We start from the raw sequence: 26951 nt of genomic DNA, 5'->3' as shown, positions 1-26951 counted from the left end.
TGTGCACCGAATGCCACATTGCCGCCCAGCGGATGTCATGCCAGGATACATCCACCAGGGAGGTGGACGCAGCTGCTTGCACCCACGTTGAGTGTACCGTAATCCAGCCAGGCATTCTCAGATGCATGCTTGGCCCCAGGATCTGTCTGCAATGGCCACGAAGAGGTGTGGAGGTAGTCCAGGATGGCAGGGTGGAGATGGTATCAAGGGGAAGGCGATGGTGCTGAGCCCAGGAGGTGAAACTGTGTAGGACGCTCTGGTGGAGGTCTGCCTCCTGTGCTTAAGAATGCGTCACACCAGTGTCAAACAGACTTGTCTATGCATGAGCCCCATCCAAAAGCCTGGCTATGAGACGAAGGGGACCAGGGTTGGGGTGACAGACACTGCCCCAGTCCTGGGTGAGGGGATCTGGGAGCAGGCATAGAGCCTTAGGAGATCCAGAAACCAAAACTGACTCGGCCAGAATGGGGCGATTAGGATAATCATGGCCTGGGGTCTTGTCAGATACTAGGGGTTACAGTGGATGAGAAGCTGGATACGAGTCAACAGTGTGCCCTTATTGACAAGAAGGCTAACGGCATTTTGGGCAGTATAAGTAGGAGCATTGCCAGCAGATTGAAGGACGTGATCTTTACCCTTTATTCGGCATTGGTGAGGCCTCATCTGGAGTACTGTGTCCAGTTTTGGGCCCCACACTACAAGAAGGATGTGGAAAAATTGGAAAGAGTCCAGCGGAGGGCAAAAAAATGATTATGGGGCTGGAGCACATGACTTATGAGGAGAGGCTGAGGAAACTGGGATTATTTAGTCTGCAGAAGAGAAGAATGAGGGGGGATTTGATAGCTGCTTTCAACTACCTGAAAGGGGGTTCCAGAGAGGATGGATCTAGACTGTTCTCAGTGGTACCAGATGACAGAACAAGGAGTAATGGTCTCAAGTTGCAGTGGGGGAGGTTTAGCTTGGATATTAGGAAAAACTTTTTCACTAGGAGGGTGGTGAAGTACTGGAATGGGTTCTCTAGGGAGGTGGTGGAATCTCCTTCCTTAGAGGTTTTTAAGGTCAGTCTTGACAAAGCCCTGGCTGGGATGATTTAGTTGGGGATTGGTCCTGCTTTGTGCAGGGGGTTGGACTAGATGACCTTCTGAGGCCCCTTCCAACCCTGATATTCTATGATCTTCTGTAGGACCTGGGGAAGGAGGGGAATGGGGGTGGAAGGCAGGAGTTTGCTGCAGCAAGGCAGGAGGAGGGCATTGCCTTGGGAGCCGGGCTCCATGGCCCCCAGGGAACAGTAGAGGGGGAACTTGTGGTTGTTGCACATGGCAAAAAAAGGTCCCATCGAGGGGTGTCCCTGTCATGGCAGAGGGAGTGGAGAGTGGGGTCATGGAGTTCCCCCTTGTGACTGATGTACCAATGCTGGCTGACCACACTGGTCAGGGAGTTCTGTGTGCACGGGAGGTAGGCCGCATGGAGCATGACATAGTGGTGGATACACCAGTTCCAGAGGCAGATGGATTCTGTACAGAGTGACAGGGATTTGGTGCCCTCTTGCCTGTTGATGTAGGCCACTGCCATGGTATTGTCAGAGAGGAGCTGAACATGAGTGGCATGGGTGAGAGGCCGGAACAGACAGGCCAAGCGGACCGGTCAGAGCTCCAGTACATTGATGTGTATGCAGGCCTCGCGCTGTGTCCAAACGCCCTGGGCGGTGTGTGTGCCCAGATGAGAGCTCCAACCGGCGAGGGAGGCGTCCATGGTCAGGGGGATAATTGTGACAGGGCAGTGAAGAGAGTGCTAATGAGCACCTTGGAAGGGTCGGGCCACCATACAACCGAAGCCTGAACCAACCATGGGACAAGCAGTGTGCTATCCAGCAGGGCGTTATGGGGCTGGACAACTGACAGGAGCTGCATCTGGCGGCAGCGCATGTGCAAGTGGGCATGCAGTGTTACATAGGTACAGGCCGTCATGTGCCCAAGGAGGCAGCGGCACACCGTGGTGCAGGTTGCAGTGTAGGTCCACCACCACAGTCGTCAGCGCGGCGAAGCAGTCCACCAGCAGAAAGGCACCAGCCGCCATGGAAATGTGGCAGGCACCGATAAAGTGGATCCTCTGTTTAGGACGAGCGCTGATTTCTTCTCATTGATACAAATGCCAAGAGTAGTGAGGAGAGAGCAAAGACCATGAATCGCAGCTGAAAGCTTGGCATGGGAGGACACGACAAGAAGACATCATCCAGATATGGGAACATTGACTAACCCAGACACTATAGCTGTCCCGCCATGACCGCAAATACCTTTGTTAATACCCGTTGCACCACTGCGATGCTGAAGGGGAGAACTCTGACCTGCTAGCGGTTGACGCCCACACGGAAGCAAAGAAATTTGCAGTAGACTGGGCAGATGTTGATATTTCATATTGAGAGCTGCAAACCAGACTCCCTGGAGAAGGGAGGGAAAGATCAAGGTGAGCATCACCATATGGAACTTGGTCTTGCTGATGAAGGTGTTGAGAAGGGGGAGATCGAGGATGGGGCGGAACCCTCCGCCCTTCTTCAGGATAAGAAAGTACAGAAGGTAGAACCCCTTGCCAACAAAGGGGTTGAGTAGCTGTTCCATCACACCCTTGGCCAGGAAGGTGTGCGCCTCATGTTGTAGGAGGGTGTGATGGGAGGGACCCCCTGTAGGAGTCTGAGGGGCAGGTGCAGCAAGAAGGTGTGAAACTTGAGAGTAACCGTGCCACACGAGCTCCAACACCCAACAGTTCGTGGTGATCTTGCCCCAGTTGGGAGCAAAAAGGGCAAGATGGCTCCCAAATGTGACAGAGGGGGCAGAGGATGGTGACGTGGGGGACTTGCAGCTCTTGATGTACGTGTCAAAACTGTGCCTGAGGGGGTTGCCGAGGCAAGGAGAAAGAGGTGGCTGAAGCCACTGGGACTTGTGTACTTTTGTGGGAGAGTCCTGATAGCAGGACTAGGGGTCTGGTATGGCGCATAGGACCAGGGCCGGAAGGGTTGTCATTGCTGCCTCTGCTGGGGCATATCTCTCAAGACATTGAAGCATAGCCCTCAAGTCCTTCAGGGAGTGAAGGGACTCATCAGTCCTATACAAGAACAGCTTGTCCTGGTTGAAGGGGAGGTCTTTGACCTCCCATGGGAAGCCGGAGGACTGTAGCCACAACTCCTGGTGCATGACTACCTCTAGTGGTGAGGGAGCAGGAGGACATGTCCGCTGCTTTGACTGAAATCTGGAGGGTCACCTTGGCCATCAGGCTACCTTCTTGTACCAGGGCCTGGAAGTGTTGCCATTTGTCCGGTGACAAGTTATCCAGGAACTCTACTAGCTTGGCACAGTTGGTAAAGTCATACTTCGCCAGCAGAGCCTGGTAGTTAGTAATGTGAAACTAAAATGCTACGGAAGAGAATACCTTCTGGCCCAGGAGATCCAGGCATTTGGCTGCCCTGTCTGGAGGGGCAGAGCCATGTGTGTGCTGTCTCAAGCATTGTGCCATGTATATCACCAACGAAGGAGGGGAGGGTGGGAGAAGATAAAGTCAGCCCTTACAGGGGGCAAAGTACCTGATTCTGCCTGTTTGGGCATTGGGGCACAGGAGGCAGGTGTGTACCAGACTGCTTGCTGCCCATTAATGATAGTCCCGGGTCGGACAATGCACACGGCCGGAGAGCCTCCTCCATGAGGAACTTACTGAGACGGAGCAGACAAGCTTTAAGTCCACGGCGGGAAGGACCTGCAAATCTCGCAGCAAGGGTGGAGGTGGTGCTCGTTGCTCACTGAGAATGAGCGAGGGCAAAGCACAGTTCTTGAACCCCAGAACATGGGGCATAATCCCCCAGAGAAATGGGGTGGAGGGGGGGGAAGAGACCAGGCCCCAAACGGGAGAGGGTGAGACAAACTTAGAGGTTTTTAAGGTCAGGCTTGACAAAGCCCTGGCTAGGATGATTTAGTTGGGATTAGGTCCTGCTTTGAGCAGGAGGTTGGACTAGATGACCTCCTGAGGTCCCTTCCAACCCTGATATTCTATGATTCTATGAACTACACTAACAGTAACAAACTGTAGAAGATAACAGAAAACTATATGAATTTGGACTTTGACCATGGGGCGGTAAGAAGAAACTAAGGTGGTGTCATCCCACACAGCCGCATATAACCACATCTGCACCACGTGCGGGCCTACAGACACTGATACAGAAATCTCACTCGTGTTTGGAATACAAACAGTACTCCTGAGGGCATTCTGCGCCAAAAAATGAAAAATTCTGCAAGTTTTATTTGTCAATAAGTAAATGCAGAGGCTCTAGCATGGCAGTGGGGAGCACAGGCCACTGGCGTGCTGAAGGTGGGAGATCACCCTGCAGCTCCACTCCTCCAGGGACACAGACTCAGTGGTGAGACTGCACCTGACCCTGACACAGCACAAGGCCTGGGCCTGCCCCAGGAGCATCCCGGGGCCCCGCTCCTCTGCATCAGGTATGGGGCAGGCAGGCACAACCAGGCAGGATCCAAATGTGGAGGCGCTCACTATGGGGGAATCCAGGTGTGGGGTGAGAGGATTCTGTGTGGGACAATCTGAGTGCAGGCAGCCAGGAGCGGCGCCAGGGTTTTTGCCGCCCTAGGCGGCAGCGCTCCTCTTCTGAACATTCGGCGGCGGGTCTCGAAGCGAGTGAAGGACCCGCCGCCGAATTTCTGCCAAAGACTCGGAGTGGAAGGACCCCCCGCCGCCGAATTTCTGCCAAGGGCGGCAAAATGCCGCCCCCCAAATCCTGCCACCCTAGGCGACCACCTAGGGTCGCCTAGTGGAAGTGCCGGCCCTGCAGGCAGCTCAGTGGTGGGTCTAGGTGTGGGGGGATCTGGCTGCACAAAGGCTCACGGGGGGTGGGGTGTTCCAGGTGCAGGGGCAATGGGACTCTTCAGGGGCTTCCAGGTGAAGGTGGTTGGGGCTCAACAGAGGGGTCTAGGTGTGGGGGTCCCAGTGAGGAGTTGGTGCTGGGGGAGTGGGGCTTTGTGGGGGTCTGGGTGCAGCTAGTTGGAGGTCAGTGGCATGGGGGTCTGGATGTGGGGGCTCAGGGTGGTGCAGGAGATGGGGCATCAGGGTGGAGGTTTGAGTACAGGGAGCTCCGTGGAGGATGGTCTGGTGCAGGGGCAGGGGCTGAGGTTCAGTGGGGTTCTGGATGTACCCGGTGAGGCTTGGCAGGCATGTCTGGGTATGGGAGGTATGGATGCACGGGGGTTGGGTGGATGGGGAAGCAGCTCACCGTACCGTGACCCCTCCCCTCACAGCTGAGGAGTGATGGGGGTAGGAAGCAGGGGAGGATGCAGAGCTTCCTGCAGCTTGGGGAAGTTTCTGGGGGTGGGTCTGACAGCCCCAGACACTCCTTGCAGGGGAAGAGGAAGTCCTGTCCTCTCCTTCCTCCAGCCCAGCTGGGACTAGCAGCTGATCCCAGCTCAGGGTAGGAGCCACTGACTGGCGTGCCCTCAGCCCTGTGGTGATTTACCTCTCTGCCAGCTGCTTTGGGTGCCTGAAACAATGTACCTGCTCTGCTAGGGAGTGGTGCATGACTGCTCTTGCAGTTTCCCTTTGCTTCCCTGTCAGAAAGTATTTTTTCCGCAGGAAAGCAAAGAAATCTGCGGGGGACATGAATTCTGCCATGTGCTGTGGTGCAGAATTCCCTCAGGAGTAAAAAAGGAACCATCATTTGAAAAAGAAATGTAAGTTACCTTCACCTGTCATCTTCATATTTTAACAAAGTAATTATTCTTGTGTAGTTTGTCAGAGTTATAACTTGAATATAACTACAAGAACTTTGGGTTGGAATGATAAAATTCTACCTTGATGACTTACAGAACTATTTGGCCAATGAATGTTATATACAAGAATAAAAATGATGATGAGACCCTAGACCCAGGTTGTAGAAAAATGATATGGTATTTTAGGAATAGTATGTGATTGTGTAATGAAAGGCTCTCTCACAATACACATACACAAAGGGACAGAATTCAGGTTGCCAATGCATGGATCTGCACAGTGTGCACATTCCTTTTGTCTAAATAACTTATGTAACCTGAATGAGAATGGCAGAGTATATCACCATGTTTATAGCCTACTCTGCTTTTGAGAGCAAAGTAGTAAAAAAAAAAAAAAAATCTGCATTTATACATCCGGTCCCACATGATCTTGTTAGGAAAGCTCCCTAGTAAAGTGACCCATTCATATTTTCTGCTGGTTGAACTACTTGAAAACAGAATGGGAACTAGACGCTGATCTGACACTGGCTGGTTCTCACTCAGGTTGGGGCAGTTACAAAGGGTGTCTTTCATTGGAACAGATGCTTCCAGCAGGCTTCAGGAATAGGATTATTCTCACCTGCAAAGGATATTATCTACTTTGAGACAATGATAAAAAAAGAAGAGCTCTGCGTAAGGGCGAAAGCTCGTCTGTCTCACCAACAGAAGTCAGTCTAATAAAAGGTATTACCTCCCTCATCATGTGTCTCTAAAATAATTTAGATTACTCAAGACTACAGAGGATTTGAGGAACTCTTGAAAGACCTAAGAGCTAATATATGGAGATATATCTATCTCATAGAACTGGAAGGGACCTTGAAAGGCCATCAAGTCCAGCCCCCTGCCTTCACTAGCAGGACCAAGTACTGATTTTGCCCCAGATCCTTAAGTGGCCCCCTCAAGGACTGAATTTACAACCCTGGGTTTAGCAGGCCAATGCTGAAACCACTGAGCTACTGTGGGTAGTTGGCTAAAGTGATGGGGAAGACCTGTGGACAAAAAAAACCAACCAACCAAGATCTGGGGAAAAATACAGAAATCCTGAGAAAGGCACTGAATCTCCTGGAGCAGCAGTGGAAGACCACAAAGAATGACATTTAAGACTGCAAAAGAGTCAGCATCTTGAAAAAGCAATATGGAATTGGGGAGCTGGGGGAAGACAGTGAAATTCTCTAAACTCTTAGATTTGTAGCTCTTGCATTTATTTGCAATTTTCTAACATTACTAACTCATTCCAGTTGTTTGCTCCATGCACCCCAAAAATTAAAACAGGCTCTTACCAGTGGTCTGTGCTTCAAGTTTATTAAACAAATCTCTCCAGGCTAAGTCTTGGAAGAAGTTGTTGTACCTGTAATCTACAGAGCCTAGATACTTCGCCACTGGATGAGAACCTAAGAGGAGAGAAAAATAAGCCAGTTGCTCCAAATGCTGAACACACTGACAGTATTAGGCTTGGTCTACGCTAAACAGTTAGGCTGACCCAGCTACGTTGTGTAGGGGTTAGAAAAATCCACCTGAGCGAGGCTTGTAAGACGATCTAAATCCCCATGTAAGCAGCACTCTGCCAATGGAAGAATTCTCCCATCGACCTAGCTACCCACCTCTCGGGGAGGTGGGTTACCTGTGCCAATAGGAGAACCCCTCCCGTCGGCGTATGTAGTGTCTGCTGTGCCGCTGTAGCATTTCAAGTGTAGACAAGCCCTTAGTATAGAAAGAATTTAAGTTCAAAACAAAATTATCTAGATGCTCCATTAGGATGTTTTCAATTGCAACAAAGCAATTTAGGTCAAAGTTTTCAGACTCGTGTGTTTAAAGTTAGGATCCTAGACAAAAGTGGCCTGATTTTCAGGAGTGATGAGTATCTGCAGCTCGCACTGACTTCAACACAGAAGCACAGCCACACAGGTTTCTCCCCAGTTATGAACTTCCTGGCATTTTAGCTAATGATGCCCATCAGGCAGCCATTGTACAGAAACACTCATTCTTCAGTTGAAGAGAAATAAATAACCATACAGTGGAGATGCAAATTAGATATCTAGGAGCCAATCACAATGCAGACAGATCCCCACATGGAGTTGTTCCCTCAATAACCAAGCTGTGGTGATGCAAGTCTCTCTGCTCCAATTGTGTAGTAAAATCCCTGCTGCTCAGATCAAACATTCTTAGTACAAGTATCAAAGGGGTAGCTGTGTTAGTCTGGATCTGTAAAAGCAGCAAAGAGTCCTGTGGCACCTTATAGACTAACAGACGTATAGGAGCCTGAGCTTTCGTGGGTGAATACTCACTTCATGCATCCGAAGAAGTGGGTATTCACCCACGAAAGCTCATGCTCCTATACGTCTGTTAGTCTATACGGTGCCACAGGACTCTTTGCTATTCTTAGTACAGGAGCCAAACTGTTTTCCAGCATCAGAGACACTGCTTCAGTTTGACTCCCTTGAGCAGACCTAAACATTCTAAAGTGTAAATGAAAGCAAAAGTAAGAGACTGAAGAAAACAAGGACTGAGAAACTGCTGAGGAGAAATACACTTGTAAAATAGTGAGACCCTGTGACTCAGCTCTTCCATTGTAGCTCAACTCCTACTCCAGCTTTAGTCAAAGGGAATTTTGCAAATTACTTTAACAGCAGCATGTGCATCAGATCCTTCCTTCCACTCTGCAGGTCACCAGGGCTCTTGTCCTCAAAAGAGCTAATGACATACGGTCTGTGTTTGCATTCAGAGAAGACACCCTCTTCTCTAAATTCTGTTCTAACTCATATCACATCTGTTCTGAAACAGGGAGGGTGCAATTTAATTCAACCCAGAAAAACCTCAGGTTTTTTTCCTCTTAGGGGAAAAAAAAAAATCAAGGTTTTAGTAATAAGACATGTGAAATGTAAACAGAGTTGGCAAAGAAAAGCTTGCAGTTCTACCAGAGCACCCACACACTTGCTAAATGTGTCCCTAGACAACTAACTAGGTAGGCCTACTGCTCTTATCAGTCATTAAATACACACTTATCAGCGTATTTGCTTTTTCAGCTTTACTGAAAAGCTTTACAAAGCTTTACTACATTCAGATTTGCATGGTCAGAGAAAGGGTTGACTGACACAGAGCTGGCTGAGAAGGTGGTCAAGGCATTTAAAAACTACATTCTGGAGTTAAAAGAACAGGAGTACTTGTGGCACCTTAGAGACTAACAAATGTATTAGAGCATAAGCTTTCGTGGGTTACAGCCCACTTCTTCGGATGCATCCGAAGAAGTGGGCTGTAGCCCACGAAAGCTTATGCTCTAATACATTTGTTAGTCTCTAAGGTGCCACAAGTACTCCTGTTCTTTTTGCGGATACAGACTAACACGGCTGCTACTCTGAAACCTGTCATTCTGGAGTTAGCAATTCTGACTCCTGAGGTGTCGGAAATCTTCCACCATTTTGAGATGGGCTTTCACGGCTTCCTCCAACACCAGATTAGTGATCGAAATCTGGATACTCAATTTTAAATGCTAGAGGACGACAGAACTCAGGATTATGCCTTCCATCAGCCACATTCTAGCCTATGCTGTTCTGTATTCAATCAATATTTTCTGTATTTGGGATTAGTCATGTTGGTTAAGTAATGGAAAGGTTCCATAGCATCTCCAAATCTCTCGATTTTATCCTTGTGTGTTTCCAATTCTTTAAATAGCTACCCACATTTCCATTGGGACTGGGACATTTGTATCATGAGCCTATAATCTGCCAAAGTTCCCCCAAATTCACCTCCAATTGTAATGCTGCTCTGTAGTATCCCTTGTTGTGTAAAAAGCATACCATGTTTCCAATCAAAATCCTCCTTGTACCAATGCAAGTTTCAACACATCTGTATTGTTGAATGCAAATAGACAAGAACTTCCCTAGTTCCACTGCATTTCTTCAGAAGCTGGGACATTAAACCTTTCTTGGACAACCAAACAGAAGGCTGCCGGTGGTTGCAAAAGAATTTCTCAACATGTCACGCACAATAAGCTTGAAGACTGTGCTACATGCTACTTCTTTCTCGATGAGTTTTAAATAGTGTTTTGAATACCCATGCACCAGGAATTAGGGGCAGAGGATGAATTCCTTTGAGTTTGTAAAGCAAATAGCACAAGGTGGATGTTATGGAAACCAGTAATAAAAATGAACGCTTCTGAGAAGTTCTCTCCTTTGTTGTTCTGAAAAAATGGTGGTCTTCTTGTCATACCCTCCAGGAATGCAGAGAAAAGTATCTTCAGTCATTTGGACACAATATGGTCGTTTCAGTCCTAGAATCAATGGCATTGTGCAGGAATGCATTTTTCCTATGTGGACATTCACAGCCACAATAGGACAATTTCTAACCTTCAACCAACCATCTTGCGTTAATATCAATGTGATTTTTTTAATCTCTTCTTTTTTCCTTCATTTTTTTACATGCAGCATCTAGCAGTGAACCTGTGAGCGTAAGTCTCTCTGAAGGAGACTATTCACTACAAAATGATTCAATTATTGATTTCAATTGTTCATTCTGTTCTACATCAAAGACAATGTTACCAGCATAAAAGAGGTTGTAACTTTCTATGAGGATCAAGTCTTTGTCTTTCAGTTGTTTTTATGGCATAACCAATGCTTGATCTTAGGCATTTTTTGGCTCCTGAATGAAGTTGATGCTGAAGAGCTGATGGAAAGTTGGGAACTGGTGCTTAAACATAGAGTTGGTTGGGTGTTTTTCGATTAAATGTCTTTTGTTGGAAAAAACTGCTTCATCAGAACAAACTGTTCACAGGAAAAGGTTTGTTTCAACAGATTTCCCACATCAAAAACATTTTGAATTTCTCAAAACATCCCGTTTCGTCATTTTCAAAAACCTAAAATGTTCCAAGACTTTTCACTTTAGAAATGTAAGTTAATTTATAGTAAACAAATTCAAAAAAAGTTGAAATCAAAACAAGCTGTTTTGCCAATAATTTTTTTTTTTTTTTCAGTTCATGAAAATATGAAATAGACTTTTGGGCCCAATTCAGGATGGGAATTTTTTTTCAAAATCTCAAAAAATTGTATGGGACCAGAAAACTGTTTCCTACCCGGCTCTTCTTAAATCAGAGATTCTCAACCTTTTTCTTTCTGAGGGGCCCCCCAACATGCTATACAAACTCCACGGCCCACCTGTGCCACAACAACTGATTTTCTGCATATAAAAGCCAGGCCCAGTGTTAGGGGGCAACAAGCAGGGCAATTGCCTGGGGCCTCATGCCACAGGGCTCCCCGTAAAGCTACATTGCTCAGGCTTCGGCTTCAGCCCCGGGTGGGAGGGTTCAGGGGCCTGAGCTTCAGACCCATATGGCAGGGCTTTCGCTTTCTGCCCTGGGCTCAGGTGAGTCTAACGCTGGCCTTTCTTGGCTGCCCCCCTGAAACCTGCTCGAGGCCCCCCAGGGGCCCTGGACTCCTGGTTGAGAACCACTGACTTAAATCATCACCACAGCCTTGCACCCCGAACTCCTCATTTCTGGCCCCACCCTGGAGCCTGCACCCCCGACCAGAGCCCTCACCCCCTCCCGCATCCCAACCCCAATTCATGGCTCGACATACAATTTCTATTCCCGGATGTGGCCCTCGGGCCAAATAGTTTGCCCACCTCTGCTCTAGCAGGATCAGGCTCTTCTGCATTTATACACAAAAGTTTCAATCAATGGCACATTTGATCCCGATGAAAGATTTCTCTGTCCATTGAGATGAACACTAACTGTTCTATCTTGCTACTTTAACTTTTGACTGTGGTTAGATTTCCCTTGACAAGTATTATTTGATTTCATTACTTCAGTATATTCAATCACTTGACTTCTACCATCTCCTTTAGAATGCTGAGTCAGGTAAATTGATACGTTAATGTATGGTAGTCACTGACCACTTGTTTATAGCACAGATCAGTAGCTTTCACATTCACTACATTTGAAATGGAAACAACCACTTATTGAATTCAAAACTAAGATTGAAAAAAATCTCACTAGTCACTTTTATATAGAGCTATATCATCAGGTGCCCTGCCCGTTTCCCAGAAGCTCCTAAATTCTTGCAAACCCAACTCATAACTCCATCCTTGCTTATCCATCCAATGACATTTGATTCAAACCACTAGCCAAGCCCCTCTCTACAATCAGTCCACCCATTCCTCTTCTCCAGGCTTCTAGACAGTTCAAGAACATGTGTAATTGTTTCCCAATGAACATAACAAGAACCTTGATCTTCTCATCACTAACATTTTTGAAGTTTTTCATTCATAGTCTGAAAGTTTAGACCCTAGAAAAATTAGGCTGACTTCAAATGTGTTGTGATCACATCAGCCAGAATGACCTAGGAGTTGAAAGAATGAAGAGATACTCTCCTGAAAACTAAAGTTACACTGAGCTATTTTTTTCCTGCACTCAACTATATATGGGATTTTGCAGAAAAGCCTGGGTGAGCAGTGGGGATGGAAGAGGAGGGGTGGGGGAAGTCGTTAACATAGAGAGGAAGGAGGGAGATAGGAAGGTAGAAGGAACGGTCAAAATCCCCCTCCCCGCCCCCGTTAGTTTACCATTCAGCAATTTTAGAGCCCATTTAGTTTTTTTGTAGTTTCCTTCTCTTCCATTTAAAATGTGTAACAATAATTTAAAGGTGCTTCCTGTTAACTGAGTATTAACCATACTCTGAGTTCAACAGCCTCTTAGTTACTTTCTATGAACATCTTGAGCTGCAGTCTCAGAAATAAGAGTCCAGAATACAGTCATTAGTTCAAACACCACTTGCACCGTAGTAAATCATAGCAATTGTGCACAGGATTGCTAGCAGAACATTCACAAAAGTTCATTATACACTTAAGTTAAAAGTACACTGCAAGAGGATTAATATTGTAACATAGCTCTGTCTTGGGAGAGCTCATTTCAATCCATTGCATTTAATATGAATGATTAATGGCTGCTTCCCAACAATAGTTTAGGATTCAGCATCAGGAATGTAAAGATGAATGTGACAGGACCTTAACAAATATTAAATACTATAGCAGTGAAATATTTGTCTCATTTAATGGCCAGCAAGAACGTGGCCTTTGGAACGCATCCTAACCAAGATTTCCCTGAAGGCAATTCCTGAGAGAACGCATTTGATTTAAGCCATTAATCTGAAGAAAATATTGACTTATTTACCTAGTGGGATGATCAAAAATCTCATGTAGCTGAGCCAGTCCGGGGTTTTGTGAGACAGCTGTTCTACAAAGAGCCTCAACACAGCACTGAGGTAATTCTGGGCTCCGGCCACTGCAATTTTAATGGGGTTTGGAGGCTGAGAATTGCAGTTACAGCTAGACAAAAAAAGAGGGAACATATTTATCATTTGCCTTCTAAATAACTATTTTAAAGTCAGTCAGAAAGACTGCTTGATATAGACAATCTAGTTAATGGCTGCCTCACAGGAATGAGCTATTCTAGCATGTAGGACAATCATACACTGAGCAGCATCTTAAAACGTATGAATGAAATGTAACATTTGCTTCAGAAACATGGACTTTCAATTGTCCACCCCCCGACTTTTTCCAAGCTATGAAAACCTGTACTTGGGTTTTCCATGTAGGGTTCAATTATATTCAATCGTGTTGGGGAAAAATGACCACAAGGCACCCCCTGGCATGCACTGCTGCCTTTAGTGACTTTGGGGATGTCTGCACTGGAATAAAACACCTGCGCCTGGCCCATGTCAGCTGACTCAGGCTTGTGGGGCTCAGGGTTGGAGCCTGGGCTCTGGGACGCCACTGTCCAGCCCCAGCCCAAATGTCTACACTGCAATTAGCCTCACTGCCAGTGTAAGCTGACATGGGACAGCCACAGGTGTTTTCTTGCAGCGTAGACAAGAAACTCTCACATTTTTACAAACTATTTAAAAAAATCTTCCCATCAGTCTCCTTCCCAAGTCTTCTAAAGATTTCCTCACTGGGTATAAAGCCTAGAACCAGAAACTTGCTATATGCAACAAATTTCACTGAGAATGATGTAAAGTTGACTGTATGCAGAGAATAACCCACAAATATTCGGTCTTATCCCTGCACTCACATTGCTGAAAGGTAACAACTTCCCCTCACACTGCTAAAGTACTGGTGGCCGAAGTCTCAGGCTGAAGCTAATCATCTGTGGCATAAAGAGTTCACTTGTTATACTGGGGCTGTGCAGGAGGTAAAGAAATGGTTCTTTGCTTCCATTATCACATCCACAGGATCCCAGACACACTTATGTAGAGTTGTGGATAGCTTTGTTAATCCGAGTTGTCTGTGTGGTGACTGGTCTGATGTTCCTCTCAGACCAGATTAAGAGACAGGTACTACAAGTCTGCGCCTATGGCCTCTGCTTCTGGGGTCTGAGATTAAATATGACCATGTAGATCAGAGGTGGGCAAACTATGGCCCGCAGGACCGTCCTGCCCAGCCCTTGAGCTCCTGGCCGGGGAGGCTAGCCCCCGGCCCCTCCCCTGCAGCCTCAGCTCACTGCGCCGCTGGCGCAATGCTCTGGGTGGCGCGGCTGCGAGCTCCTGCCGGGCAGCGTGGCTGACTCCGGCCAGTAAGGGGGCGGGGAGTGGGGCGGAGATGGGGGTTGGATAGGCGTGGGAGTCCCAGGGAGGCCTGTCGGGGGCGGGGGTGTGGATAGGGGTTGGGGCAGTCAGGGGACAGGGAGCGGGGGGGGTTGGATAGGGGTGGGGTCCTGGGAGGCTGGTTAAGGGCAGGGGGTCCTGGGAGGGGGTGGTCAGGGGACAAGGAGTAGGGGGGGTTGGATGGATCGGGGGTTCCGAGGGGGACAGTCAGGGGGCGGATAGAGGACGGGGGCCAGGCTGTTTGGGGAGGCACAGCCTTCCCTACCCGGCCCTCCATACAGTTTGGCAACCCTGATGTGCCCTCGGGCCAAAAAGTTTGATCTACACCAAGAGTGGGCAATGTTGCTACCACTGTTATATAATTTCAACAAATCTTGTCCAAAGTATGTCAAGTAAGATGTCTATGGAAAGGCTATGATTATGCTATTTGTATGCATGTATCATTTTTGTATTTGAAGTTATGAGCATTGGCTCTATACCTGTATTTCAAATGTTTGCTCCTAGGGTAATGCCCACAAGGTATTTAGCTTGCACATCTTGATGGAACTATTCAAATTAAGTGGCTCATCAAGGAACACTTAACTCACAATGGATCATTGGAGACGCCGATCTACACTTAATGAATGGACTTTCCTGTGAATGTTCCATCTGGAATATAGGTAATGGCTTCTGCTGTGACTAAGGGCAGGGCTTTAACGTTTCCAGTGAAGACGTGCACTGGCACTGCTGTGACTAAGGGCACGTCTTCACTGGCAACGTTAAAGCCCTGCCATGGCAGCACTTTAACGTGGCTTGTGTAGCCGCGGCAGAAAACCCACCTCCACGAGAGGAATAGCTCCCAGCACTGGTGCACTGTCTACACTGGCACTTTACAGCGCTGAAACTTGCAGTGCTCGGGGTGTGTTTTTTCACACTTCTGAGCAAGAAAGTTGCAGCGTTGTAAAGTGCCAGTGTAGACAAGCCCTAAGCGAAATCATGCATGGACATGTGACTTGCCCATGTGACTCCAAAGACCATCTTGTTCACTGTGATTTTCCACTAGCTGTGCAAGGGCTTTGTTTGAAACAATGGATTTCCCTCCACACGGTAGAAGCTATAAAAGGCCCTGGAAACATCTCCATTTTGCTTCTTTCCTGCTCGAACCTCTGAAGTATGAACTTATACTACTGGAAGCATTCTAACCAAGGAATTGAGGACCTTCCAATGATTTGGAAGCAACCAGAGACTCTACTTGAGCCAGCAGTTTATTCCCTCACTGCTACAAGCCTGAACCAAGAACTTTGCATTTATTGTATGTAATTTGATTCTTTTAACCAATTTTAACTCTCACCTCTCTTTCTTTTTATAAATAAACCTTTAGATTTTAGATACTAAAGGCTTGGCAACAGCGTGATTATTGGGTAAGATCTGAGTTGTATATTGACCTGGGTGTAGGGCTGGTCCTTTCGGATTAGAAGAACTTTTTGTTTGATGAAACTGATTTTAAAAAACCACTCATCTTTAAGTCTAGTGTCTGAGTGCTGAATCCAGGACTGGAGTACCTAAGGAAACTGCTTTTCTGACTTCTTGTTAGCCAATGTGGTGAAACAAGAAGTTTACTTTTGTTGCTGGTTTGGTATATCTTATGGGAGAATAACCACCAGGTTTTTTTTGGGGGGGGGGGGGGAAGGGGGGGTGCCCTATTTCTCAGCAGTTTGTCCTGAATTTGGTATTCCAGAAGCTCAAGCAGGCAGTCTCTCTGTGTTCAGAGAGAGAAGGGCCTGGCTGCAGGGAGGTCAAGCAGGTATCTGGAGTGGAGCAGGGCTGGGGAAAGGCCAAGGGAGCCGGGGAGCTCCGGCTAGGAAAGCCCCAGGTTGCAGGCCTGGTAAGGCCTATTAGGTACTGGGTTGCAGGGGGCAGCCCACGGGTAGCCAGAGGCAGCAGGTCCAAACCCCTTTGCCTGTGATGAGTGACTTATACTGCAGTCTGCCCCAGTGAACGGGGGCTAGATAGAGGCAGTAGTCAAGACTGAGGTGAAGTGGGGATAATGGGTGGGGGTTCCCCTGGGAGGGGGAGACCCAGAACTGTGGGGGTACTGCCAGGGGGAAGCACCCAGTTAAAGGCGCACCGGGGTCCTGAGAGGGACACAGGGGCCAAGCGGTAGTGGGACACTGGCCTGCAGAGGGCGCTCCAATGGCTGGAGAGCTAATTCCCGGAGATGACCAGCAGGAGGCTCCGCAGGGGTGAGTCCACACTGTTACACGGGGGTTTGAAGATAAAGCTCAGGTGTAAGTTGTGACCTACAAAATCCAAACAGCCTGGGTCCTAGCTATCTGTCCCCCTTCCCATCAGAACACCACAGCTGGGATCAGTGGAGATACTTCTACAGAACCCCTCAGTATAAGATTTCTGGCAATGCATAATTCCCGCGGTCCCCTAGGCTCTGGGAATTGCTTCCCCTTCTTGATCCAAAATAGCCTGTGTCTTTTCACCTTTAGGGCATGCTGCAAAGACCATCAGCTTGCTAGGGCGTTAGGGAATGGATGAGATTTAGGTGGTGGGGTGTAGTTCTTGACTACATCAATTACTAGAGGGAAAACTCATTTCATTTTTGTGGTATGTAGCTCTCTAGTCTGCCCTGTGAACATATGGTTATTTTACGTCATTAGATTGTCTGGAGCTGGGGAATAGACATCTTATTGTACTTACATTTAAATAATTTAACACTAAATAAAATGTGAACTTACTATCTCTGTATCCTGGAGACAATCGTACTGAAAGCCGCCTGCACATCAGCAGAAGAGCACGTACAGACCACAGGGAGGGTATGTTTTTGCAAGACATCGGAGAGAAACTGGGAAGACAACAAAACATGTTACGAAGCACTGCCAAAAGGACTTGATTTTACCCAAACTTTTAGTCAGAAACACACATACAGGTAAATTTGTCCTGCTGGGGTATTTTCAGACATAGCTGTTTCCAGCTCCTGGAATTACTGGCTGCACTCCATGCTACAGTTTTCTATGACACCTCTTCCAGAAGTAAAAGCTTAAAGAGGAGCCCTTCTAAGGTATGTCCACACTGCAATCAGAAGCATGACTGTAGCTGGGGTAGATATACCCACAGTAGCTTTAAATCTAGCTAGCATGGCTAAAAATAACAGTGAAGATGCTGTGGCAGCGACCCAGTGTGCTAGCAACACAAGTATGTACCCAGGTTCCAGGCTGGGACATACTGCCAGGGACTGCGCCACCAAGTCTTCACTGCTATTTTTGGCCATGCTAGCTAGATTAAAGCTAGTCTGTCAGAGCTGCAATCACACTTTCGAATGCAGCATAGGCATACCCTAAGAGTTACATGTGTGTCTTATTGGCTGGCATGGTGACAACTCTCCCAGGATGTACCACTTCTGGTACCAAGGTGTCACACACATTGCACCAGATGTTTGATTACAGCTTCTGGAGAGCAGAATCATGGTGGGATTCCAGCAAGTGGAACACCAGAGCAGGTGGCTCACTACTGACCCCCTCCCCTCCCCACCCCCTTTTCTTTTTTAAACAGTTCACTCCAGGGTTTCCTGCAGAGAACACAAGCTGATTTGTTTTTCTTGCTACAGAAGCATAGCCAGAGTAGCCTCTCTCCCCTGCTCCCCACAAAGGCTGCTGTTGATTAAAACAAGAGCTGCTGCAGACTAAACCATTGCAATTACCATTCCAGAAACAATCTAAAAGGGATGAGGAGTAGGCAAGTGGGACATCCCCCCCTTCTTACACCTTAAAACCCAAGGAAACCAGCTACGGGACTCTTCTGACCCGTACCCTGACGCCCACACAGCACATTTTCCTTGACAGTGACAGACTCCAACTCCAGCAGAACTATCTGCTGCTTCCAATTCCTAATGAAACACTACAGTTAGTGTCTCCCCTCCATCCCCCCATTCAAAGCCTTAATTACAACCTCATGTTTCCCTCACTTAGCCTGGGCACACGTCAGCTCCACTGGCTAATGCTGAGACTGTCTGTTTACTACCAAGTTCTTCACCCCACTCTCCATCTGCCCCCCAGGCCTCATGCCTGGAGGAAGTGGATGGGGTGGGCCAATCTGATCCACACAAAGCGCGGAGCACCACGGGGGAAGTCTTGTGGCCAAACAGCACCACTCCACTCACCTGCTGCCAAGCTGCTTTTAGATTCCCTTAAACCTGATTCTGCAGAAAGCAGGAGTGGTCTAAAAAAATCACACAGATCAACAATTTCACCTGCAGTAAGGCTAACAAGCCCATGATCCTCGAACCACCATTCTCCATACTGGACCATTCTAAGTGTTATAGAGAAGGTCTATGAATTATAATATCAGGCACTTTCCACACTTTTTTCTGTTTTGTTTTGTTTTGTTTTTTAAACATGCCTAGTTTGGTGGGAAAGGAGTGTAACTTGATCTGAATTAGGCAAACAAGCCTTATCTCCCTGATGAAAAAATAAAGCACTAGCACCAAAATAAGAGCGCAATGGTAGTGTTTACATATTCCACTTTTGGGATATTAAGGTGCAAGGTACAATTAGCAAATGAACGTGCATGCAAGGAATGGGTGATACTTTAAGGTTCCCACAGGAATGTTATTTTTTGCACCTGTTACCTGTGCACAAAATTCTTAGCCCTAGCACTGAATTAGTTAATCCTTCCCTGCATTTATTTCACTTTTAAGATGACAAAGTATCTGAATGCCCCACTCCTTCTCTCCTTGCCCCGCTCCTCACTTCTACTGGGCACACTCCCTGCCTCTCTCAGCACTGCTCTCCTATGCTAGTTCTGTAGCATCCAAAGATTTGGTCCTTTGCTCCTCCACTCCATTACAGGGCCAGGAGAGTCCCTGTGCATATGTACTCCTGGGCATCCCTTTCCTCCCACCCCCAGTCCAAGTACCCCATTTCAATGCATTTTCTGAAGTTCTCCTTTCAAGTGTAATGGAGAGAAAAAAACTGTTCAGCCATTTCCAATGAGCAAGGAAAAAATGTATCTGATTAACCCAGGAGAATGCCACCTTAAGTGGAAGGGGGTGTGTTTAGGGAAGGCTCATGTTAAGAACCGCCTTGAAGTGTAATAATTCTCTGTGAAAATAAGATCCCTAGGCCCATGACTCACCTGCTGCCACAACTCCCAAATGCTATTAGACCCATTTACTAGGTAGCAAAATATGAACCTTAGAGGTTGCTTCGCTCTTCCTTTTATGTAAGCTAAAAATCCTATCCGCCCTGCCCTGTAGAGAGAGCAACAGGAATTGCCTGCAGGGAAACCTAGGGCTCATCATCCATTCTCCTGCACTTACCTGGCCTTGCCAGTCCGAAGTATTGACAAGAATAATATTTTCTGGTAACTGGTCATCAGAAATCAGGATGTGATTCAACTGATCGTATACAGTTTTCCTTGGAATCTGTGAATACAAAAAACCCCAAACAGATAATGGAACAGTGGGACAAACTGGCCACAGATCTGAACCAGCAGCATTATTTTTGTGAAGCTCTCTGAGATGCCCTGTATGAAAGATACAAATAAGACTATGTTCTATTTCACCACTTCCAAGAGCCCTGTATTTTACAGAAGCTGGGAGCTCAACCGCATGATGAGGCAGAGACCCAGTAACGTTTCCAAAGCACATATTCCACAAACTACTGAAGTAGCTGGGACTTGTTTTGTCAGTGATTCCATGATGATAAAAGGACACACAACAATAAAGTCGCTTTATATTAACCAATATCAACTACAGTGACTGCTGGGGGGCTAGATTTTCAAAATAACGGGCAGCAATTTTTTTTTCTGGGTCCAATATTACCAAATTCTGTGGCTAATGAAAGTCCCAGGATGCAGAGTAGGGACTTTGCTAGAAACACCACTTTGGGTACGTCTACATTGCAAAACAACCTGCGGCAGTAAATCTCAGAGCCCCGGTCAACTGGCTCTGGCTTGCAGGGCTTGCACAATATGGCTAAAAACAGTAGTGCGGCCATTCCCACTTGAGCTCGAGCCTGGGCGCTGGAACGCAGCGAAGGGGGTGAGGTCTCCGAGCCCAGGCTCCAGCCCAAGAGGAAATGTCTACACTGCTCTTTTTAGCCCTTTAACGGGAGACTGGGTCAGCTGACCCATATTCTGAAGACTTGCTGTGGCTTTTTTTGTTTCCCTTCTTGCGCTATGGACATTGGATAGCCTTAGGGAGCCCCTCCGTTTCAGACTAGGCATTTCCTGGGGGTAGTCTTAAGAGATCACCTTTTCTTTCTTTTTTGCTGCCATTTGCCCCACAGTCTTTTTCAGTCTCATCCTAGTTGATATAAAGCAACACACTAACCAAAAGCAGCGAGAAGAGACAGAAAATGGGATATCAGCTGAGAAAAAAAAAAAAAACTCAGCCCATCATGTAGCGGTGGAGCCATGCATAAGAAAAGTTACATCCCTGGCCTTCAGAGGGGAGAGGGCTGGTGGAACAGGAGCCACAGGGGATGTTTTGGGGAAGGATGCACAGCGGAAGGCTGTGAAGGGGGTGGAGCTCATCTCACCTGCAGGTGGTGCCTGGTGTCTGGAGAGCGCTCATTGTCCAGGCTGTTCGCCCTCTCATTCTGTGGCCTCGCTGGCTGCCTTTCCTTCAGTGAAGTACTTCTGCCACGGCGACCAGTTTGCTTCCCTTCTGGCCTGCTAAATTGTAACGGTTACACAGTCACCATTCACTCAGGGCCACAGAGAAGCTGTTTGCCAGAAGGGTTATCCTGAGCTGCAGCAAAGGGATTCTGCATAGTGTGCTCAGGTCAGAGACCTGCCAACAGCCCAAGAAGCCTCCTGCCCCTCCATAGCTCACACTTATGAACCTGCCCCCCAGAGGAATGTCTAGCACTTTGCTTGAGAGACTAATCAGAAACACTCACTGAAGGTAGCCCTGAAATCCAAGCTACTCTAACCCCAGTGACTTTGCCCTGTTGGACAAACAAGGCTGTTAGATCACTTCAATTGTTTAATAAATCATTTATATATAAACTTTGTCTGGTGTGTGAGGTTAGTATTGGTGAAAGTCTTTGGATTACCAGCCCTGGGGCCTAAGGTCCCAGCCATTACAGTACAGGAAGCAGCAATGGAAACATTCTCCCCTTTGCCCTGCCAACACACATCACCCACCATGGAGGGCCCATCACCTCTAGTGGGGAGAGATCAGATTCTCCATGGCTTATTCAGTTCTTGGCCTCTTTTCTAAGAATGCCTACAAGGGAGCCAATTACTGCCTATCAGTTTTAATTTATCAAGGGGATTTTTCAAACTAACCCGCAAAATTAACCACATTCCATCATCAAATAATATCAATTAAAGGACCATGTCCTCCCCAAGAAATTGTTTCATGAAGCAAATGACATCTGTCCGCTAGGAACTGGAGTGAGATCCAGCACCTTACTACCCATAGACCAAACGGCTGTCACCACTACAAGCCAATAAGAACTAGTAAGTGACTGTGTCTACCTCCAAGAGCAATTCATAAGGAACATCTGATCTTTCAGCTTGATGGTCATGTTGTCAGAAGAGACTAATGATTTTGTCTGTCCACCTTTACCTCCACTCTGAAAGGGACCTGATTTTCAGAACATGATTCAGTTCAATATTCCACACAACCTGCAGTCCCTCCACTCCTTCCATCCCAGGCATCCAGAAGGATGGAGTCAGTCCCTGAGAACTGCACCTTCCAGCTTCTACCACATCCACACCCACCTTGACGTGCCCTCAAGGAGCCAAGTCCCAGCCAGCTACCATCCTAGCTGAGGAAGCATGGAAGGGAGACGATCAACACCAATCCTGCAGACATAGCCTCTGCTGAGGAAATGAGACCCTTGTTCCAGGGGCTAAACACTGCTCTACCTCACAGGACTGAGAAGGCACTCAGATACTATGTAGTGGGTGTCAGATAAGTGCCAAAGACAGATGACTACCCTTGCTGCATAAACTGAGGTGGTGCACTATATAAAAGATGAAGCGCTTCCATACCGTCTTAGCCAGTTCCTATAGCAGATGCGATGCCTGCTGCTATTGCTGCTTAGGGTGTTACCTGGTGGAAGGAATAATGAGAGACTCTGTCTTGGTGATTTTTCCACTTGGTGGGAGCTTCTCAATGAACACATCCAGTGTGGAGAGTTCTGCTTCCTGGGAGTCTTGCTGGCTAGGCTCCTACAAACACAATAGTGACGTGAAAAGCCATAGAAATCCTCTACTCTCCCTGGCTCTAGCAGATACAAACCACGTTCTGCCCACATCAACTACTCACAACAAAAACTTTCGTGGTGTGATAAGATCGCTAGGAACGGACATAAACTGAACCCCCAGCCAGACCACCTTAAGGAGTTAGCTAGAGACTGATCTGCAAGGCTATGTCCCTTTGGGCTTTGCCATGATGATATATACAAAGCCCACCCAGTGTATGACGGACAGCGAACACTGAAACTACTGGATGAATGTTACCAAATGAGTTTTTAAACTTACGTAAGACACAGTGTCAGAGATACTGTCGCCTGGATGTTTGCTTCCAAGGCTCGTCGTCTTTTCAGGCACTTCTACCTGTTTGACAAGAGAAAGCAGTCAAAGCATGGCACACTAGAGCAGTGGTTCTCAACCAGGGGCTGTGAGCAGGTTTCAGGGGGTCTGCTAAGCAGGGCTGAAGCCCAAGCAACTTAGCTTTGTGGGGCTCTGGGCAACTGCCCTGCTTTCTACCCCCTAACACCGGCCCTTGCTCTTCTATGCAGAAAACCAGTTGTTGTGGCACAGATGGACTGTGGAGTTTTTGCCCCCATTAATTCATTTGGGATTTTGTTGGAGGGCATCAGAAAGAAAAGGTTGAGAACCCCTGTACTAGAGCACACAATGCCCCCTACAGATGTGCACTTTATACCTCATTGTTTCCAAGCCAGATTTCACAACGGAGGGCTGCTGGGCAGTATTCACAGGAGGTTTAGGCGGTCACTACCTTGCCAGTCCCAGGCTAACATATGCAGAACCTGAACTGCCCTCAGGTCTTCAATTTAAACAATGAAATGTTTCACTAAAAATATCTGTCAATTAGGAAGCCATAACAGAAGATGGCCTGGCAAGCTGTTGTCAGGGAAAGCCCCTTTCCACAGAGATCCCAACCCCCACAAGGACTCCAGCAGTGGTTTTGATACTGCTTGTGGTTAAACATTAACTGATACTGAGGGTGCAACAGCACACAGTAGCCTGCCTCCAACACCCCTGCTCCATAGGCTCCACTGGCTTCCTTAATGGACAGGGGCTGATTCTTCCAGAGACAGAGTCACACATGAGTTAAAAACATGCATGGTTCACAGGGATGCTGCTGCTTGGGAGACCGAGGCAGGTGCTGGGGGCAGACTGTTGGCTTCATCAAGACCTTTTTTATGGAGCCCCTTGCCAAAGGAGAGCAGACAGAGTCCAAGCCTGACTGTTCACATCAAAACCCAAGACGCCATCTGCACAATAGCACCTTTCCCCAGAAACAGTTTCCTTTAAGCATCACACCCCTCTCCGCCCATCCTGGAACCATGCCAAGGCAGACACACTACCACCTCTTAGTTCAGTATGAAGGGTTCTAGGTACCGAATCCCAACACCAACTAGAACTACTCCTGCCTGTGAACAAAGCCCTGGATCAGATATACTAGAGAGCACCTCTGAGTCCTGTCCTGACTACAGAGGTCATATGGAACTGTGGTGCATTTGGGATGGCATCCAACCCTTCCCATATATAAGTCAGGTGCCCCACAAGCAAGCATAGGTGGGGTGTGGCTGCCCCGATGGGCACTGCTATCTGAATGTTTTAAACACAGATACATGCATGTAATGCTCAAGCAGTCAAGGTTCCTACAGGAAACATTTGCTACTCCGGTTCTTATGTGGAATTGAATGTAGAATTGTTTAGTAAACCTTTTAACAGCGTAAATAACAGGCAAAACATGCAATCTAAGTTACTGCCACAGGTAACTCAAACTTCTGCAACTCTGCTTTTTAAATCTACCCAGGCTCTCTTAACATTGGATTCATGTCTCACTCACCAGCTATGCGGAATTAGATACAAAGAAAGAGGCTGGTATCGGCATGAATTACAACACAGCTGGTGCTTGGGGCGGCAGATTGAACGAGGCGGCATTCCGCCCAATCCTAGGGTGGCACGGCCGCTTTTTTTTTTTTTTATGGTTCTGCTCCGGCCGCCCTGTAGGAGGCGGCGGCGCGGAGGACGGGAGCGCCCTGCAGCAAGCCCGGCAGGGCAGTCCTCGTCCGTCCCTCCCCGCCGACCAGAGCGGAGCCCTCCCGGCAGGCGGCGCGGTGGGAGGGGCCGCGTGGCAGCGCCCCTCTGTAGCCCTGGCCACCCCCCTTCTCTCTCTCCCCCGCCCACTCCCTCCCCCACGCTAGCCGGTCCCCCTGCACCCGTGCTCCGGCCGCGCTGCAGGTTTTTTTTTTTTGCTTTGCCGTTCTGCTTGGGGCAGCCAAAAAGCCAGAGCCGGCCCTGAGCGAGGTCATTGTGCCAATAAATAACCCTTTGGAAACAGTGACTTACAGGACTTGATGGCTCTCTTTGGCTTCTGATGCTGTGGATGCTACCAATTTCTGTCTGAGAGCTGGAGTGTGACAGGCCTTCAAAATATGGTCTAAGACAAGACAGACAGAAGATATAGTTATCTGCCGGGAAAGAAACCAACGGTCGCTGCTCCCACACCCCTAACCTGAAATCAGACAGATATCCAGAGGGTCTTAATTGCCCCCCCATTAGTTCATCGGGGATTTGTTAGCAGCTGCCATTTGTGTCGGTGGGAGAACGGAAAGTAGAGTTTGATGGTTCGAGCACGGAAACGGGAGTCAGGAGACCTGGGATCCTGATTCTAGCCCTGCTAGTGACTGACTATACAACCACGGGCCAGTAAGGGTACCACTCTGTAAAAGCGGAGCTCTTGCGTACCTACCTCAGAGGACTGGTCTCAGGATTAATTCAGATTTGGAAACTATGTGGAATGAAAAAGTCAGCTCTACTCTCTCCGTCCTCCCTGCACTTCATCCTCATTTCTTTCAACTCCCCCCCCTCATCCCCCAGCTCTTCGACTTCTAACCCACCCATGTCCATGACTTCTGTACCACTCAGTCCTCCCTTCGCCTGCTGATTCCGTTGCCAATTCCCTCCACTCCCACTGTCTCTCTCTTCCGCTGCAAAATCTGACCCTGCAACCTGGATCATACCCAAAATCTGCTTCCCCAATCCTGCTCCTGCACCTCTGAACCCCTCTGGAGAAAGCCCTGCAGACACATAGGTGTCCCTCAACCTGAAATTTCATAGATGTTAAGGCCAGAAGGGACCACCATGGCAGGGTGGATGGATTTAAGTCACCACTTTTCATCATGATTTACATCAGCACGTAGAAAATCTTAATTTATTTTTTTGTTTGTACTTTTTAGTTATTTTCCCAAGGAAAAGTTCATTCTCACTGGTCGGTATAACCATTAGAACTTGCTGATTGGATTCATATACTCTTTACACTAGATTTGGTACTTTTTGCTAACCCAGAGGCTGCACTATAATTATACAGATTTAGGCGATCATACAGCTTTACACTTATTCAGATACTTAATTTCTACATCTTTTAATGCTACAGAATGGTAAATGATGTATTTCTGATTTACTAAATCAACTTTTAAGTCATGATTAGTGTCAAGCTACACTTGGATAAAAATTGGAATTCAACTAAAAATGCACAAAACCAACTTTTTAATAAGTTGAAAAGGACCCTCAAATTCCCTTGCAACCCTTATTGTTGAAATCTAATTAAAGCTACACAATGAAGAACACTAGATGACTGATGATTTAACTGTAAACATGAAACTACAAGTATTTCTGCTCAACTGAAACCCAGTATAAGTAAAGTGAAAGCCTTTCTACACAAACTGGAAGTACTGTACTGACCTTAGGAAAAAAGTATATGCCAGCATTCACACTATTATAAAGACTGATTATATACATACTTAACGCAGTACTTGACACTGTGCCATATTTATAAAGGCTGACCCAAAAAGCTAGAGATGTTGTCCCCTGACTCTCTATAAAAAAGCAGCTTTTAACTCATTAAAGTCTATGAGAAGTAACTGATTCAGCATTTAAATTATTTTAATAGATGATAGAGAAAAGGTGGGTAAGGTAATATCTTTTATTGGACCAACTTCTGGTGGCGAAAGAGAGAAGTTTTTGAGCCAGATTATAGTAACTTCAGGCCTTAAAGTGACTTGTCAAATTGAAATGAAATTTTAATAGATTTTTATCCTCTTAGCACTGTGATCATCTAGTTCAACCTTCTATATAACAGGCCATAGAGCTTCATGCTGTGAGACCTGCATCAAACCCCATAACTTGTGGCTGAGCTAGAATGTATATCTTTTAGAGAGACATCCAGTCTTGATTTAACTTAAAATGATTGCCAAGTGGTATAGTAAATTCTCAATCTGTTCTGATAGTTAAATCAGCCTAAGTTTTAAAAATCTGCACCCTATTTTCAGTTTGAACTTATGTAGCTTATCTTCCAGCC

The 26951-nt window shown here is 47.1% G+C and overlaps 1 protein-coding gene across 1 annotated transcript in view; it reads right to left on the bottom strand.

Annotated features, from left to right (window-relative positions):
- PACS2 (phosphofurin acidic cluster sorting protein 2) overlaps positions 1–26951 on the bottom strand; it is a 106854-nt gene that overhangs the window by 43979 nt on the left and 35924 nt on the right. Inside the window, 8 exon segments of the mRNA XM_065410184.1 lie at positions 7079–7189; positions 12961–13115; positions 17119–17225; positions 19698–19802; positions 20920–21052; positions 22446–22564; positions 22856–22951; positions 24941–25031. Coding sequence (XP_065266256.1) covers positions 7079–7189; positions 12961–13115; positions 17119–17225; positions 19698–19802; positions 20920–21052; positions 22446–22564; positions 22856–22951; positions 24941–25031 — 917 coding nt within the window.

Source organism: Emys orbicularis, chromosome 8 (genome assembly GCF_028017835.1).
Source record: "Emys orbicularis isolate rEmyOrb1 chromosome 8, rEmyOrb1.hap1, whole genome shotgun sequence".
NCBI classification, from domain to species: Eukaryota; Metazoa; Chordata; order Testudines; family Emydidae; genus Emys; species Emys orbicularis.
The sequence above is the reverse complement of the archived record's forward strand: the minus strand, read 5'-3'. Positions and strand labels throughout refer to the sequence as shown.